Source organism: Durio zibethinus, chromosome 16 (assembly GCF_047325235.1).
Source record: "Durio zibethinus cultivar Kanyao isolate XHJ-2024 chromosome 16, ASM4732523v1, whole genome shotgun sequence".
NCBI classification, from domain to species: Eukaryota; Viridiplantae; Streptophyta; class Magnoliopsida; order Malvales; family Malvaceae; genus Durio; species Durio zibethinus.
The window spans coordinates 22515270-22530371 of record NC_143177.1 but is presented as its reverse complement, the minus strand read 5'-3'; the positions used below and the strand labels follow the sequence as shown (position 1 = coordinate 22530371).

The 15102-nt window shown below is 32.4% G+C and overlaps 1 protein-coding gene and 1 pseudogene across 2 annotated transcripts; both read left to right on the top strand.

Moving 5' to 3' along the window:
• The first annotated feature begins 2433 nt into the window (after nt 1-2433).
• On the top strand, nt 2434-4796 carry LOC111295914 (putative indole-3-acetic acid-amido synthetase GH3.1). Its single transcript, XM_022889755.2, has 3 exons — nt 2434-2879; nt 2999-3100; nt 3194-4796. Exons 1-3 carry the CDS (start codon nt 2560-2562, stop codon nt 4566-4568), a joined length of 1797 nt encoding a protein of 598 aa, XP_022745490.2. The 5' UTR covers nt 2434-2559; the 3' UTR covers nt 4569-4796.
• Nucleotides 4797-7338: 2542 nt separating this feature from the next.
• LOC111298386 (uncharacterized) lies at nt 7339-12113 on the top strand (annotated as a pseudogene). Its single transcript, XR_016328737.1, has 6 exons — nt 7339-7719; nt 8813-9024; nt 9563-9842; nt 10694-10801; nt 11194-11434; nt 11878-12113. The product of XR_016328737.1 is annotated as an uncharacterized LOC111298386 (transcript).
• Nucleotides 12114-15102: the final 2989 nt, after the last annotated feature.

Here is a 15102-nt window from a genome sequence, read left to right as displayed (position 1 = left end):
TTATATCAACAATATTAATTCGTGCAACAATAATGGAGAAAATTAAAAAAAAAAAAGAAAATGAACGACATGTAGTTATGATTTTATTTGTTTATTAAAAATATAAATAATATATTAATATTTATAAATTATTTAAATTTAATTTGAATAAAATTTAAATTAATTTAAATATTATTTAATTAAAATTAAATTTAAATAATTTAATTTATTGATCGAATAAAATTTAAATATTTTTATATCAAATTTGAATAGCTTGTGAGTCTAATTAAATTTTTATATTTTAATTAATAAAATATATCAAATTTAAACTTAAATATAAATAATTAAGTTTTTATCAAACACAAAAATTAAATTTATTTTTATATATTAATCGAACATAATTGAATGAATTTAAATAATTTAATTTTTATTTCAAATCGAATTCAAATTAAAAAAAAAATTTATCAAGTTTCAACTTAATTTCAGTTTCAAATTTAAAGTAAAATTTAATATTATATCAACTTAAATTCTATAGATTATATTTTAAATAAAATATGAAATTAAAAAGTTATTTCTTTTTATTTTTTGTTTATTACTAACAACCAGTAGTATTACTTTATTGAAGTTCATTTAATATTTTGGCCCTAAAAAATTCAATTAATATAAAACTGGCCCAAACTGCAACTCTTACTAATGAAAGGCGTCACGTTCCTTTTAGCAACAGACAAAATAATGCACTTTAAAAAAGGACAAAAGAAAAAAATATCGAAACAACTTACACTATTATAGAAGAACCGAAGAAAGATTAATAAAACAAAAGACCTTGTTTCAATATTTGGACTAATAATATTTGGCAACAAAATATACTGCAAGTATAGGCATCTGTCTCACGTGCCGCCGCCCATCGTTATCAGGGGCCAACAATTTTACCCGAAAGCAGCAGCGTGTGTGACGCGTAGACGACTTTCTCATCCTTGTGCTCCCCTGACATGGCGGTCACCTAACAGTCCTAACCCCACACTCCTGCCTCATTTCGTGCCATGTCTACGTGCTGTGGCCCCCACTTTGTCTCCTCCCAGCCCTACACATCGTGATTTCACACAACCAAGTAAATTCTTTCTACCTCTTCTGCACTTTTTTTTAATTATTTTAATTAAAAATGTGTATTTATTTTTCTATTTTTTGTCGCTTTCACGACTTCTCCTCCGTCAGCCGCCTACCAAAGCCTCACTTACGTCTAATCGAATTTAGTGGAGCTTAATATATTGTTATCGAATTATTTTTAATTATTTAAATATGTATAAATATATAAATTAATATTATTTAATTATTTATATTTTTAAGATATATATAAAAATATATAATATAATTAAGATATCAAATTATCATAAAATTAAAATTTTTATTAAAAATTAAAATATAAATCCATATTAATAAATTCCTTTTAAAAATATTATATTTTACATTTGAGATTTATTTTTCTCTTTAAAAAAATTTACTTGGTGTTTAAAGTTTTGATTCGTTTTGTTCTGTTAATTTTTTTTGTTTTTATTTCATTATAAAATTTACGATTTGGGTGAATATATGTAATTAAATTAATCTATAAATAATCTAAATATATATTATTACATTTTGAATTTTTAAATTCAAAATAACAGAGATATATATATATATATTTAGATTGTTAGGAAATCTATTTTAAAATATCATATATTACTAAAAATTTTAAATTTAAAAAGATATTGTCTAGATTATTGAGAAATTCATTTAAGATTTAAAGAGATAATATATTTAAATTATAATTTTGTTGATAATAATATTTAATTATTATTATCGGTGTCATTCAAAAAAACAATCCACATAAGCGTTTTATGTGGTAAATTTTATTAAGTTTCTATATATGTTATAATATAATATTAGATATGATATACGATACGATTTGAATTCAAGTTCCACTTGAATATTATTGTTGAAAATTTAATTTTATTTTGATAGAATTTTAAATTTTAAATTAAAATTAATTTAAAATAAAAATTAAATTATTTGAATTTATTCAATTAATATCATTTATCAAAGAAAAATGAATTTGATTTTTATATTTGATTTTAAATTTATTTATATTTAAATTTGATTTACAACTTGAATTAATATATAAAAATAAAACAATTAATATATTAAAATATAAAAATTTCATAAACTATTTATATTAGATATTAAGATATTTGAATTTAATTGGTTCAATAAATCAAATTCTTCCAACTCAATTTAGCATTTACCAAATCGAATTTAAATTTTATCTAACTCAAACTTAAATAGATTAGAGAACTAATGTATAGTTAAACCTTTATTCCCATCCTTTGTGAGTCCCAAATTGACATGGTAGATGGCATGGCACTTATCTTCAAAGTTCTGGCCTTGCCCTATTTAAACCCCTTGAGACGTCCCAAGCTCATCACAGTTCACAGCCCCTCCTCTACCCTCCTGATAACAAAGTCTCCTCTTTCACTTTCTGTTTCATTTCCTCTATAATTCCAAACGCTTTAATTTTTTTTTCTCTTTAATATAATCTCCTCTTTTGAAATGGCTATTGATTCTGCTCTCTCATCTCCGCTGGGTCCGCCAGCATACGAGAAAGATGCAAAAGCTTTGCAATTCATCGAGGAAATGACTCGAAATGCCGGTTCTGTTCAAGAAAGAGTTTTGGCAGAAATATTAACCCAAAACTCTCAAACTGAGTATCTTAGAAGGTTCGAGCTCAATGGCGCAACCGACCGAGAGACTTTCAAGTCCAAACTTCCTGTGATCACTTACGAAGACCTTCAGCCTGAAATCCAGCGTATTGCTAATGGTGACCGCTCTCCAATTTTATCAGCCCACCCCATCTCAGAATTTCTCACCAGGTGCGCATATCAACCCTACTTTGTCGAACTTCAAGAAAAAAAAAAAAAGGAAATAGGAATGATATATGGTAAAATTTTCGATGCTGAATAATGTATGAATTTCCTGGAAAATCATGCAGCTCCGGGACTTCAGCTGGAGAGAGGAAACTCATGCCAACAATTAAAGAAGAGCTAGATCGCCGTCAGTTGCTCTACAGTTTGCTCATGCCAGTAATGAATCTGTAAGCATTAAAAATGACTGGCTACAGATATTCGTATTATTGGTATAATTGGTTCTTTCCATAAAATAATGAAACGCGCTTTCTATGTAACAGTTTTGTGCCAGGTTTGGACAAAGGCAGAGGACTATACTTCTTGTTTGTGAAATCAGAAACAAGGACCCCAGGTGGTCTCTTGGCTCGCCCTGTGCTTACCAGCTACTACAAGAGTGACCATTTCAAGACACGACCATACGACCCTTACAATGTTTACACCAGCCCCAACGAAGCCATCCTCTGTCCGGACTCCTTCCAGAGCATGTACAGCCAGATGCTCTGCGGTCTCCTGGAACGCCATCAAGTTCTCCGCGTTGGCGCAGTGTTTGCCTCAGGTCTACTCCGCGCAATCAGGTTCCTTCAGCTGAACTGGGAACAACTTGCCCAGGATATCGAAACAGGTTCCTTGAATAAAAAAATCACCGACCCTTCACTAAGGGAATGCATGGCTAAGATCCTGAAAGCCAATCCTGAGCTTGCTAAGTTTGTCCGCCAAGAATGTTCACAGGACAGCTGGGAGGGAATCATTACAAGAATTTGGCCCAACACAAAGTACCTTGACGTTATAGTAACTGGAGCTATGGCACAGTATATCCCAACCCTGGATTATTACAGCGGTGGGTTACCTTTAGCATGCACCATGTATGCTTCATCCGAGTGTTATTTTGGCTTAAACCTTAACCCCATGTGCAAACCATCAGACGTTTCTTATACCATCATGCCAAACATGGCCTACTTTGAGTTCTTAACCCACGAGCCTAACTCAGCCGGGTTCACTTGTGACTCGCCTCCTAAACTCGTTGACCTTGTGGATCTGGAAGTTGGGAAAGAATATGAGCTTGTGATCACAACTTATGCAGGATTATGCAGATACCGAGTTGGTGACATTCTCCGAGTCACTGGCTTCCACAACTCAGCCCCGCAATTCCATTTCGTAAGGAGAAAGAACGTGTTGCTCAGCATTGATTCAGACAAAACAGACGAGGCCGAGTTACAGAAGGCGGTTGCAAATGCTTCCCAACTCTTGCGCGAGTTCAACACCAGTGTCGTCGAATACACGAGTTACGCGGACTCAAAAACAATCCCTGGTCACTACGTGATATACTGGGAGTTGTTAGTGAAAGACTCGGCTAACTCTCCTAGTGATGAGGTCCTGAAACAGTGTTGTTTAACAATGGAGGAGTCCCTAAACTCAGTGTACCGACAAGGCCGAGTTGCGGATAACTCAATAGGCCCACTAGAAATCCGGGTGGTAAAAAGTGGCACATTTGAGGAGTTAATGGATTACGCCATATCCAGAGGGGCGTCCATCAATCAGTATAAGGTTCCAAGGTGTGTTAAATTCACTCCTATCATGGAGTTGCTCGATTCTAGGGTGGTATCGTCGCATTTTAGCCCAGCTTTGCCACATTGGACCCCGGAAAGGAGAAGATGATTTACTGATTTATTTAGCCACCGACCAGATTAAGTCAATGAGATGGTTATACTTGTAGCTTCTCTTTGTTGTTCATTGTTTAATTTACTTGAGTTTTTCTTTTACTTTTTGTGGTAGCTAGGATGTTTCAGGGTCAGTTGTATTTTCATTCAAAGGATGTGAGCTGAAGCTGATGTCTGTCTACTGAATTGTTTCTTTCATGTAATGGAACAGATAAGGTTTCTTCTGAACATGCTGCTTTAATATCCTTTGTCTTTGTCTTTGTCTTTTGTTTTCAACATTTGTTTTCTTTGTGAAATGTAGAGGAATAAGCTTCAGCAATTTACAAAAATGAGAAAACTGTTTTCTACCCCCAACATGTGGGGAGAGGAAGCTCTAATTTTAGCAGGATCAGTAGTTAAATACCAACAGATTATGGTTTATATATGTAATTTTGGTTGGAATTTCATGGTTTTGACAATTATTTATTTTCCAAGTACAAAATGATTTCCAGGATCATTTGGTGGAGGAAAATGACACCAGTTTGGAATTAGACGGTATTTTGGAAGTCATGGGTGAAAGAAGGTTGCGATGCTTATCACTTCGTGTTCTTAAAAGTATGGGATAGTTTGATATTTTGTGGAATGAAAGTGGCTCTCGTAATTAATGATGCAGGCACTTCCGACATAAACACTTTTGATAATTAACTTTGTTTTGGCTTTTCACAGTGAATTATCTGGATTGTCTCCAAGCACCCATGTTTTGAAATGATGTGGATGTAAATTCACTGAATCGGAAAAAAGCAAGTAAATTCCAACAGACTGGCAATAAAGGGGAAAGAACCATTTTCTTTTCTTTGAACACCTTTCTTTCCTTCAAGTAAATAATGCATTTTCGTCTGATTAGAAAGGAAATCCTGAAGTTTTCAGCTGATCAATCCGTTCAAACTTATTGTTCCTCATCAACATGCTTTCATCAGTTGAATATCACATCCAAAAAGGAAAGGTCTTAACAAATTAATGAAGTGATCCATCTGCTCAGCCCGGAAAGAATTTTCAAGGCCTACTGCTTCAAATCTGACTAACACAGTCAGTGAGTTTCAAACTAGTGGCTGATGACCTGCTTTCCTGTGTAACGAGTTGCTTTAGAGACGCGTTAAGTAAGCTTGCCGGGTGTGGCTTCAGGTCAGAGCAGACCAGAAACATAAAGAAAACAACCCATTGTCTGTCCAAACTCCGACGTATTGCTGACACTGGGGGACCAAAGGCCAAACCTCCCCTTTCGGCAGCCTATCCTGAAAGGAGCCAATCAAGCTTGAACCTAATCCAAAGTACCATAACTCGCATTCCTTTGTATTCTCTTTAAACATTGCTTGGTCTATGTAAAAACAACATTTATGGACAATCAGTGCATGATTTTTTTACTATCAGATTCATAATTCTGCTATTTCAGAGGTCATTCCGGTTTGGGTTTTTTTCACCTTTTTTTAAGGCTGTGAAGTTGGATCCTATTCCAACTCAAGTACTTTCCTCTTGGTTTATTGGATAACCAGGATATCTGCTCATCATCCAAAATAGGGCACATGTTAAACATCTAGCCAGCCACTTATGAGAAATCATTGCAGAAGAAAGTTGAAGTGATAAATTCTAAGAAACCACTTCCGGCCTCCACAAAGAAGCTTCAATGGTGATGCAGATAACTCACGGAGTGGTCTGTTCTAGTCTAGAAGTGACGAGTTGTTAAGGGAAATGGCCGCAGGAAAGCTCGATGTAAACGTGCATTTGAAGGGGGTGGGACATGGCATTTTCCCAGCCATCATCATTCTTTGCTTGAATCGTACCACCTCTTAATGGGGATGACGTCCAAATGCAATTATGCATGTATTTTTTGGTTTAAAGTAGAGTACCATAAATATTTAAAAGAGTCCTACCAAATGTACTTCAACCCCTTATTTTTTCCACACTCTAATTATTTTTTTAAAATTTATATATATATATAATTATTTAATTATTTCCAAATGCAATTATGCATGCATTTTTTGGTTTAAAGTAGAGTACCATAAATATTTAAAAGAGTCCTACCAAATGTACTTCAACCCCTTATTTTTTCCACACTCTAATTATTTTTTTAAAATTTATATATATATAATTATTTAATTATTTCTAAATGCAATTATGCATGCATTTTTGGTTTAAAGTAGAGTACCATAAATATTTAAAAGAGTCCTATCAAATGTACTTCAACCCCTTATTTTTTCCACACTCTAATTATTTTTTTAAAATTTATATATATATAAATATTTAATTATTATTTATATAAAATTTTAAAAATAGATTTTCATAAAGTTATTTTTTTTGAAATAAATTTTTAAAAAATCATATAATTTTTTGAGAATAAAATTTCAAAAAATTATAAACCTTTTCGAGAATAAATTTGAAAAAAATCAAAATTTTGAAAAATTTTAAATTTTTCATAAATTTATTTTTGAAAAATTATATAATTTTATAAAATTGTGAGAAAGGTAATAAAATAATTTTACTTACAAAAAATTTAAAAAAAAGGTGTGAAGAGAAAAAATGTTGATATATTTAACAGCATTCTATTTAAAATTTTATTATTCATTAAAAATAATTAAACGATATTTTAAAATTTAGAATTTCAAGTCTATAAACCTTTGAGAAATTGAAAACATTAAAATTGAACCAAGACTATTTAGTCGTGATTTGTTATTTTATTTTAGAGTTAAAATCAAAGTAAGCACTATACTATGTTTTAATATTGAAATTTGAATGGTTGTTCAATTTATTTATTAAATATTTTTGAATAAAAATTAATAAAATTTTGTTTCCCTCCTCCAAACAAATTGTGGCTGCCGTTACTGCTGGAGGGAAGAGAGAAACTTTAATTTGAGGAGAGAGAAGAGAGAAGAGGGCCGAAGAGTAGCGGAGGCAAAATCCAGATATATGGCCACCCCTCTTTCCTCTCATCTCTCTCCTCCTTCCTTCTCTTCCCAATCACCTTCTATTGCAAAGCCCTTTCTCTTTCCTTCCTCTCTCTCTCCTCTTCGAACACTAGAAAATCCCCCAAAACCCCTCTTCTTGCTTTCTCTTCCATCAATTTCGATGCCATTCTTTTCCATGATGCCTTCGGTTCCAATCCTACTCTCTCAAAGGTCAGGTTTTGCAAATCAGTTTTATTTTTGGAAAGTTACATTTTTTTTCAAAATTTTCTTTCTTTTTTTTTTTTTTATAGTAGTGAGAAACTCGAAAATTGCTAAATTTAGACTGGAATTGCTGCTTTCCTTGGCTAATTTATTTATTTCAATATGGTTGAACTTGTTACGATGGGAAATTGGGATTGTATCTCGTGGACGACAAAATTTTATGTGTAGATTCGATTGAATTGTTTTAGGGTTACTTAAGATTTATCTTTTTATTGGTTGTTGAGAAAATGTGGGAAATTATGCCAAATTATGGTACCAAATTTTAGGTTATTACTTATAGGAAGAAGAAAAACAGTTCTTTCTATATAGAACTGAAACTGATGTATTATTTCACTTCGGCTGTTGTTGTGAACTACAATAATTGAAGTTCTTTTTGTTTCATTATTATAGAATAACTATATTGTTATAGTCGATGTAAATTATGTTTGGCTAATTAGATAAGCAATCTTTCAAGCTATGTCCTCTTTAACTTTCTCTTGAAAATGTGGTCTTAAAAGAATAAAAACCTCATTATGGACTACATTCTGGGAGGCAATTTCTTTCCCAGGGTCTACCAGCATTTCCGCATGGATGTTCTATTGGAGTCTGCTTCAGTTTTTCAACACATAATGAGATCATTGAACCTGACTAATGAATGCTTTGGGGGACATACACTGATACACATATCTTAACTTGAACACATCCACTTAAAATACATGCCAACTTGAAGTGGCGGACTGGTGGGTTATTTATGTGAACCACATTTTGAAAAGGGATGTGATTTAAGAAGTCATTGAGACATGGACGATAAGCTGGAATGATGACTCTTTTTTTCCTTTCACATAAGAAGCATCCGTTTGTTTTCCTTGCCGTGTGTTCCAGGCAATTCCAGTTAAAATTTCCAATATATTTCAGCTGTTGTTCTTTTTCAATAAATCCTAGTATATACTTGACAAAGATAGGCAATGATTCTTTATAGTTTTCAAATTAATGCATATATGTACTATTTTCAAAGTGATTTTCTGGAAATGATTAGAAATTGACTTTTAGCATTTTATTTCAGAAATCGGTCCTCACCAATCTGATACAGGAGATCGAAGTATTGGATGTTAGCCTTATTCAAAAAGATGTCCCCCCCCCCCCTCCTACTGTGGATGCCATGAAAAGGACTATTTCAGGCATGTTGGGTTTACTTCCATCTGATAGGTTTCAAGTCTTTATTGAGGTATTGCACGAACCTCTCTCTAAGTTATTGGTTTCTTCTATGATGACTGGGTATGTTCCTATTCTAAATGATATGTGCCATTGTTATAAATGTTTCTATACTCCGGTTGGTTGCCAACAGTGTGAACCTTAGCTAGGGGCTTTATGTCTCTCTGCTTTTTGTGATAGTTTCAATGCTTTCAATGCTTGTTGGACATATCTTTGCTTACTAACCACATTACGTTCTCTATATATCCCTCTTTTTTGCAAAAAAAGGTCAATATCATATTAATATTTGTTAGGGAGAATAGCCAAATCTTGAACGCATCTAAGGATGCCAAAAATGGCTCTATATGCATTTTGGACACCACCTGAGCTCAAAAGCCAATGCGAAATATATCTTCCATGTATATATTTCGCATTTACTTCCCATTTCTTCTTAATATGGCACAATCACTGTCACATTTTTATCTTAAGGACATTCGTGCTAAGATCATAATGTTTAAACGTTTGATGTACCATGAGACATGTGGAGTAGCATTTGCCTCCGAGACATGTCTGTCAGAATATTGGGAGTATCACATGAATAATAGTTCCCCTTGAATTGCAGTTATACATTAAGGAATGCAGAATATAGGCTTTGCCTTGAACGAAATATTGTTGTGAAGGATATTTGGAAAATCTAACTTCAGAAAAGTTGATTTACAAGAGATGTTGTGGGGCAGTATAAAATAAATGAATTTTCATGGAAAGATAATGTGTCATCTGAATTTGAGAAAATCACTGAAGACCAATTTGAAGATATTGAATTTCAAAGCATTGGTGAAATGTCCCTTGAAATTCGTAAATACATTCTTCGTTTGCAATCTCATCTAACTTCAGTGAAAAAGGTATGTTATAGCATTTTGAGGAGCTTCTCGTTGTCCCTTCTTTTCTTTGAATCTCTAAATTGTTTAACCTGAAGTATTGACTGGAGAAAATGTTACCTTTATGTTCTATGTGTGAATTTGATTAATTGTAAACACTTCATAGTTTGCATCAGTGTGAAGCATTAAAAAGATGCTGGAAAGGCTAAGAGATGCTGTTGCCTTTTATTCAATGTGGCTCTAAATAAATGTGAACTTCTCTCTCACCCTTTGTAGTTCCTCTTTTGGCTTATGTGATATCCATATTGCTGATATTTAGGTAACATTCTCCTTTGAAGGCCTATGTTTTTCATTGGAGGTAGGATATAAGCTAACTCGTTATGTCATGCATTCCAAAGTGTTGATAGCATTATGAAAGAATGCAAAAATGTCGACAAACAAGAGCTGTCTATAAATAATTATGGTTATCTTGTTACACATGCCAATCCGATCAAATCAGTTCATCAATCAATGGAAACATTTGAGCTAACAGAAAACTAAATTTGAGATACTAAATTTGTCTTTCTTCCAAGATCGCTATCATAGTTGTATATTTTGAGAGTTAGCCCCCATAGAAGAATTGGCAAGATATGAAAATTTCTGGCTTTTCAAAGTCTAAAGACCATTAGAGGAATGTTCCATGGTTGATCAGGATCAGATATTAAAGGTTGCATCATACTATATCTAAAGAATGGATCTTCTCAATTGTGAACATTTCAGTTTCCTTTTCATTTATCTGTACTAATCACATATTTTTGCTTTTCAATTTTGTCAATTCCTTATCTGCAATTTTGTGGGATACATGCCTCATATTTCCCTCTTTTGCTGCATTGAAGGAACTTCGTGAAGTCAAGAGGAAAAATGCTGCTCTGTAAATGCAACAGTTTGTTGGGGAAGAAAAGAATGATTTACTTGATTACTTAAGATCACTACAGCCTGAAAAGGTCCCTTGATCTCATAAATTTTCTAAGCAAATTGATTTACTAATATCCCATTAACATGATGCTATGAATGTAATATATCTTTATGATGATAAAATTTAATTTCTTTGCTTTTTCTCAATTGATACGAAGGAAAGATTGAAATAATTAAAAGAGCATTTGCAATGTCATAATGTCATGTTCCTAGTTTTATAGGAATGAGGTACAGGTTTTGGTTTAAAGGAGTACCTCTGCTTAGTGCAAATTGCTAGCACATAGCAGTTTTACTCTAAATTGATATTTCTGTACTAGTGCAGCCAACTGCTTAATCTGTCACATGAAACTTTTTATTTAGCAATGAACTTCAGTCAATTCCTATATTATCATGGTTAATAAAATCATAACTGAAGTTTCAGGTAGCTGAGCTTTCTGAACCAACATCCCCTGAATTGAAAGAAACAATCCACTCTGTAGTCCATGGTCACCTTGCCAGCCTTTCTCTGAGGATTCATTCCAAGTTTCCGCTGTCAGAGAACACCACAACTGGAACTGTAAATATTGGGAGTGAAGATTGTGCCGAACTTGTTGAGAATACTTTGCTTCAGTTCCAGCCCTTCATTTTGTTAACATGGACTATCTTGCTCGTCTTCTCTTCTGGTTAGTCCAGCTCCCCAACTCTTCCCCCCTCTTTCTCTCACACATACATTAGCCCCAAGAATTTTATGTATATATATATATATATATATATTTTAAATTTTAAATATTTAAAATGAAATCTGGTTTCTGGTGTTCAAGAACTCTTTTTATCTGTTTCAAAATTTTAACAGGAAATCTGCATTCTTTTGCATTTGTTGCTCATTATATAGTTGGATCCTGTTTAAATTTGAATATAGTATTGTATCTGACCTGTGCACTTTGGAAGAATGAAAATGGATCACATGTGCATATGGAGATCTGAGAGATGTTCTGCATGTTTAAACTGTGAACAAGCTTCAGTCGCTTTGCCAAACATTCAATAGAAAATGTGTCTGAATCCTATGGTATTATTATTCAGATACACTAATATAGCAAGTTGTGATAATCTCATTTCTTCCCTGAAGGTGTATGCTGTTGGGGCACTACCTTAGAGGCCTTGAGTATACGATGGAGCTAACTGAACTTTTATCCTTGACAAGCAGTCCCGAGAATAATGGCTGTGGTGATGAGCAGGTTGTCTAGATTTGCTCCGATATATAGAAGTGTATATCGACAGGAGCCTAACTTCTTTTTCAGGAACTGAGCAAGATTAGACTCTATATTCTCTTGCAGATGGAGAGTTATTTCTTTGTATAAAAAGGTACTTTGTTTTTGTTAATGTCTGATGTATTTCAATATTGTTGTTACTACATATTAGTTATTAGTATATACATTGGCATATAAACGTTTTACAATTTACAGAAAGAAAAGGGACAAACGATGTTGCTGTTGCTTATTAGTCGTACTCGAAGAAAGGTTGCTTGAACCATCTTGAAGGAAATAGTTGCCACTGGCACTGTGTTACGGCCCACACCAAGTATTGTTTGTTTTAATCTCACTGAGTTTTACAGTTTTGTCGCACAAAAAAGATTTCATAAATTGAAGGTAGTATGAATATTTATAATTCAAGATCATCTTTAGTATACAATTGATGTGAGATTTATGGCTCTTCTTTTGAATCATGACATTTTTTCCCACTCTAATGAGGATGTACTGTTATCGATGTCATATCATTAATATCTTCAGAGTTGATTTTGATATCAAATGTCACAATCTACACTCTATACTAAATTATAAAGTATTGATCGTTTTGATTTTGATGAATCTTTCGGTTTCATTTAACAAAAGATATTTTACAAATTGAAGGTAGTGTGAATTATTATATTTTAAGATTAACTTTAATATATAGCCAATGTATGATTCATAACTTTTTTATAAGATCATGACACTATTTCTGTAAATGTTCACTATATGTATTTGATAGTTTAAATCTACAGCTTATGTGGGGTATTGTAATATGCAGCAGAAATATGAGATAGCCGCCGTGAGACAAATATAACGGGAATTGAAGAAGGTGAAATGTTCTATTTTGAATTTGCTCGTACATGAATGTTTTCAAGATGGAATGTTCGAGGGGTTAAACGTCAACTGCCTTCAGTTATGCTCCCCATCGGGCCATCCATTTTCAACCACCTTCAAATCGAAAACTCCCCCATAATTTATGGTGTTTTTGTTGATCATGGCAAATTGTTAAGATATAGTTGTTTTCATTGATCTTCTTGTTCTCTCCGTCCAGCTTCGGGTTCATTGATCTTTGCTTAAATTGCAAACAGACTCGACTAGTAAATTTCATGATCCAAAGGATAGTAGATCAAGATCAGTGGCCCAATCTAAATTACGAGGTTTAATCACAACAAACTAATGTGCTAGGGACCAGGGCATTTGTGTTGGGCAGTGCCTGATTAAAGCATGAAGATTGATATTTATGGGGTATTGTTGTACGACATTTGCAGGGTGGTACTCTCCTCTCTTTCATTGATTTGGTAATGTGAAAAGAATCATTAAAATATCACTTCTTCAAACCTTCTTTATTCCACTGTAACAAAATTTATATACTAGTAACATTTTTTTAATTTTTTTCTCAACTTGTGTGAACTTTTTTTTAACGAGGCTGGGGACCTTTGGATCTATCATTCTTAACCAACTCCGAAAAAATTAAAACAATATCTTATTGTCATTACTTTCTCAAATTAAAAATATTTATAAAAGGAATCGAATCTGAATCATGTATTAATGAAATGCATTTTCAAACTCCGCCTTACCGTTGACTATGTCATTTGGTAGGTTAAAGTGAACTTCATTTGTCAACAAAAGAGTATAGAATATTAACTCGAGATTAAAAAACTTAGATGGAACCGGTCTAAAATAATCCTAACCCGATTTAAAACAAATCCTTTGGGAACTGTATTCAATGAAAAAGCCTACTTGGTAGCTCCCAATGGTTGATCAAATCACCAAAATATTGAAGCATTTTAACAAATGCCAAATAAAGCTGCCTTATCCATGTATATATCCAGGCATTCGACACAACGAATCTAGAATAAAGGGGAAAAAATGGATAGAAAGCTTTTTTTTTTTTTTTTTCAATCTTTGCATCACTTTGAAACTTCACTATAATGGACAAATTTCTTTAGTCTTTTTTTTTTTTTTTCAGCTTAGATTTGACAGCCTCGACTTGTTGAAGATGGCATTCTCCTCCCACTCCCACTCTTTTAATTCAAGTAGAATCTTCTTTTCAAAAGAAGTGTGAAAGAAAGATATGTATCAAAGATTATGACCCATCTTTTCCATGAAGAAATAAAATTGGAGATTTTTTTTATTTGAGCTGGGAAATAATTTACTCCATTGCTTAGCAATCGATGAACCTTGTGCGGCCAAAATAATAATAATAATATTAACTTTTTCTACTAGGGTCTAAGGGAGAGCTTACTTTTATTTGGATTTGGTAATCTATATATTTGAGTTGCGTAAAGTATTAATAATTTATATATTTGTATAATATTTTATATCAAAATTACATATTATTGTTTGTGTCAATATAAAATGTAAAATATATTTTTTTATTTTATTAAACTGAATATGATTTTATCAAAATTTTAAATCATAACACTATCATATTTTTTTTTCATATTTTTTTCTTGTGTTGTTGCCACATTATGTCATATTTTAAATTATCAAATCTATTTTTATCTTACGTAAATAAATAAATTGGCCAACTAGCCAACATAGTTTATTTAAGGGTAAACTACATTATTCATCATTTAACTATGATCATGTTTTTAAATTGATCACTAAATTATTAAAATTTTTAATTTAATCACTAAAATTTGAGTAAATATTTTTTTCACCCAATCCTTAGTTCTTACAATATGTTGAAGCGATAATATCACGTTAGTTGTTAAGTGCCACATGACATTGCTACATCAGTAAAATTAATTTTCCTCCAAAATTATAATGCTCTGTTAGTGACACCGTGTAGCATATTGGATAATATGAAAATGCCACGTCATATATGGCATTAAAAACTTTAATAGTTAGATAATCATTTTAAACATACCATTATAATTGATTGATCAATGATATATTTTACCTTTAAATAAATGATAATATATAATTAATTATCTGAGAAATTAAAAAGTATATAATTATTTAATTTATTATCTCTTCAGTGTCACACGGAATAAAGTTTCCTAGAAAGTTCATTTTCAGATTGACCACTAATTTAAATAAATGCATAAAAATAGACAAGA

Excerpts from the sequence above, each read along its gene's own strand:
- LOC111295914 (XM_022889755.2), top strand. The coding sequence starts at position 2,560 with ATGGCTATTGATTCTGCTCTCTCATCTCCGCTGGGTCCGCCAGCATAC. Across the intron at positions 2,880-2,998 it reads ATCTCAGAATTTCTCACCAG|CTCCGGGACTTCAGCTGGAG; the intron begins GTGCGCATATCA and ends AAAATCATGCAG. Across the intron at positions 3,101-3,193 it reads CTCATGCCAGTAATGAATCT|TTTTGTGCCAGGTTTGGACA; the intron begins GTAAGCATTAAA and ends TCTATGTAACAG.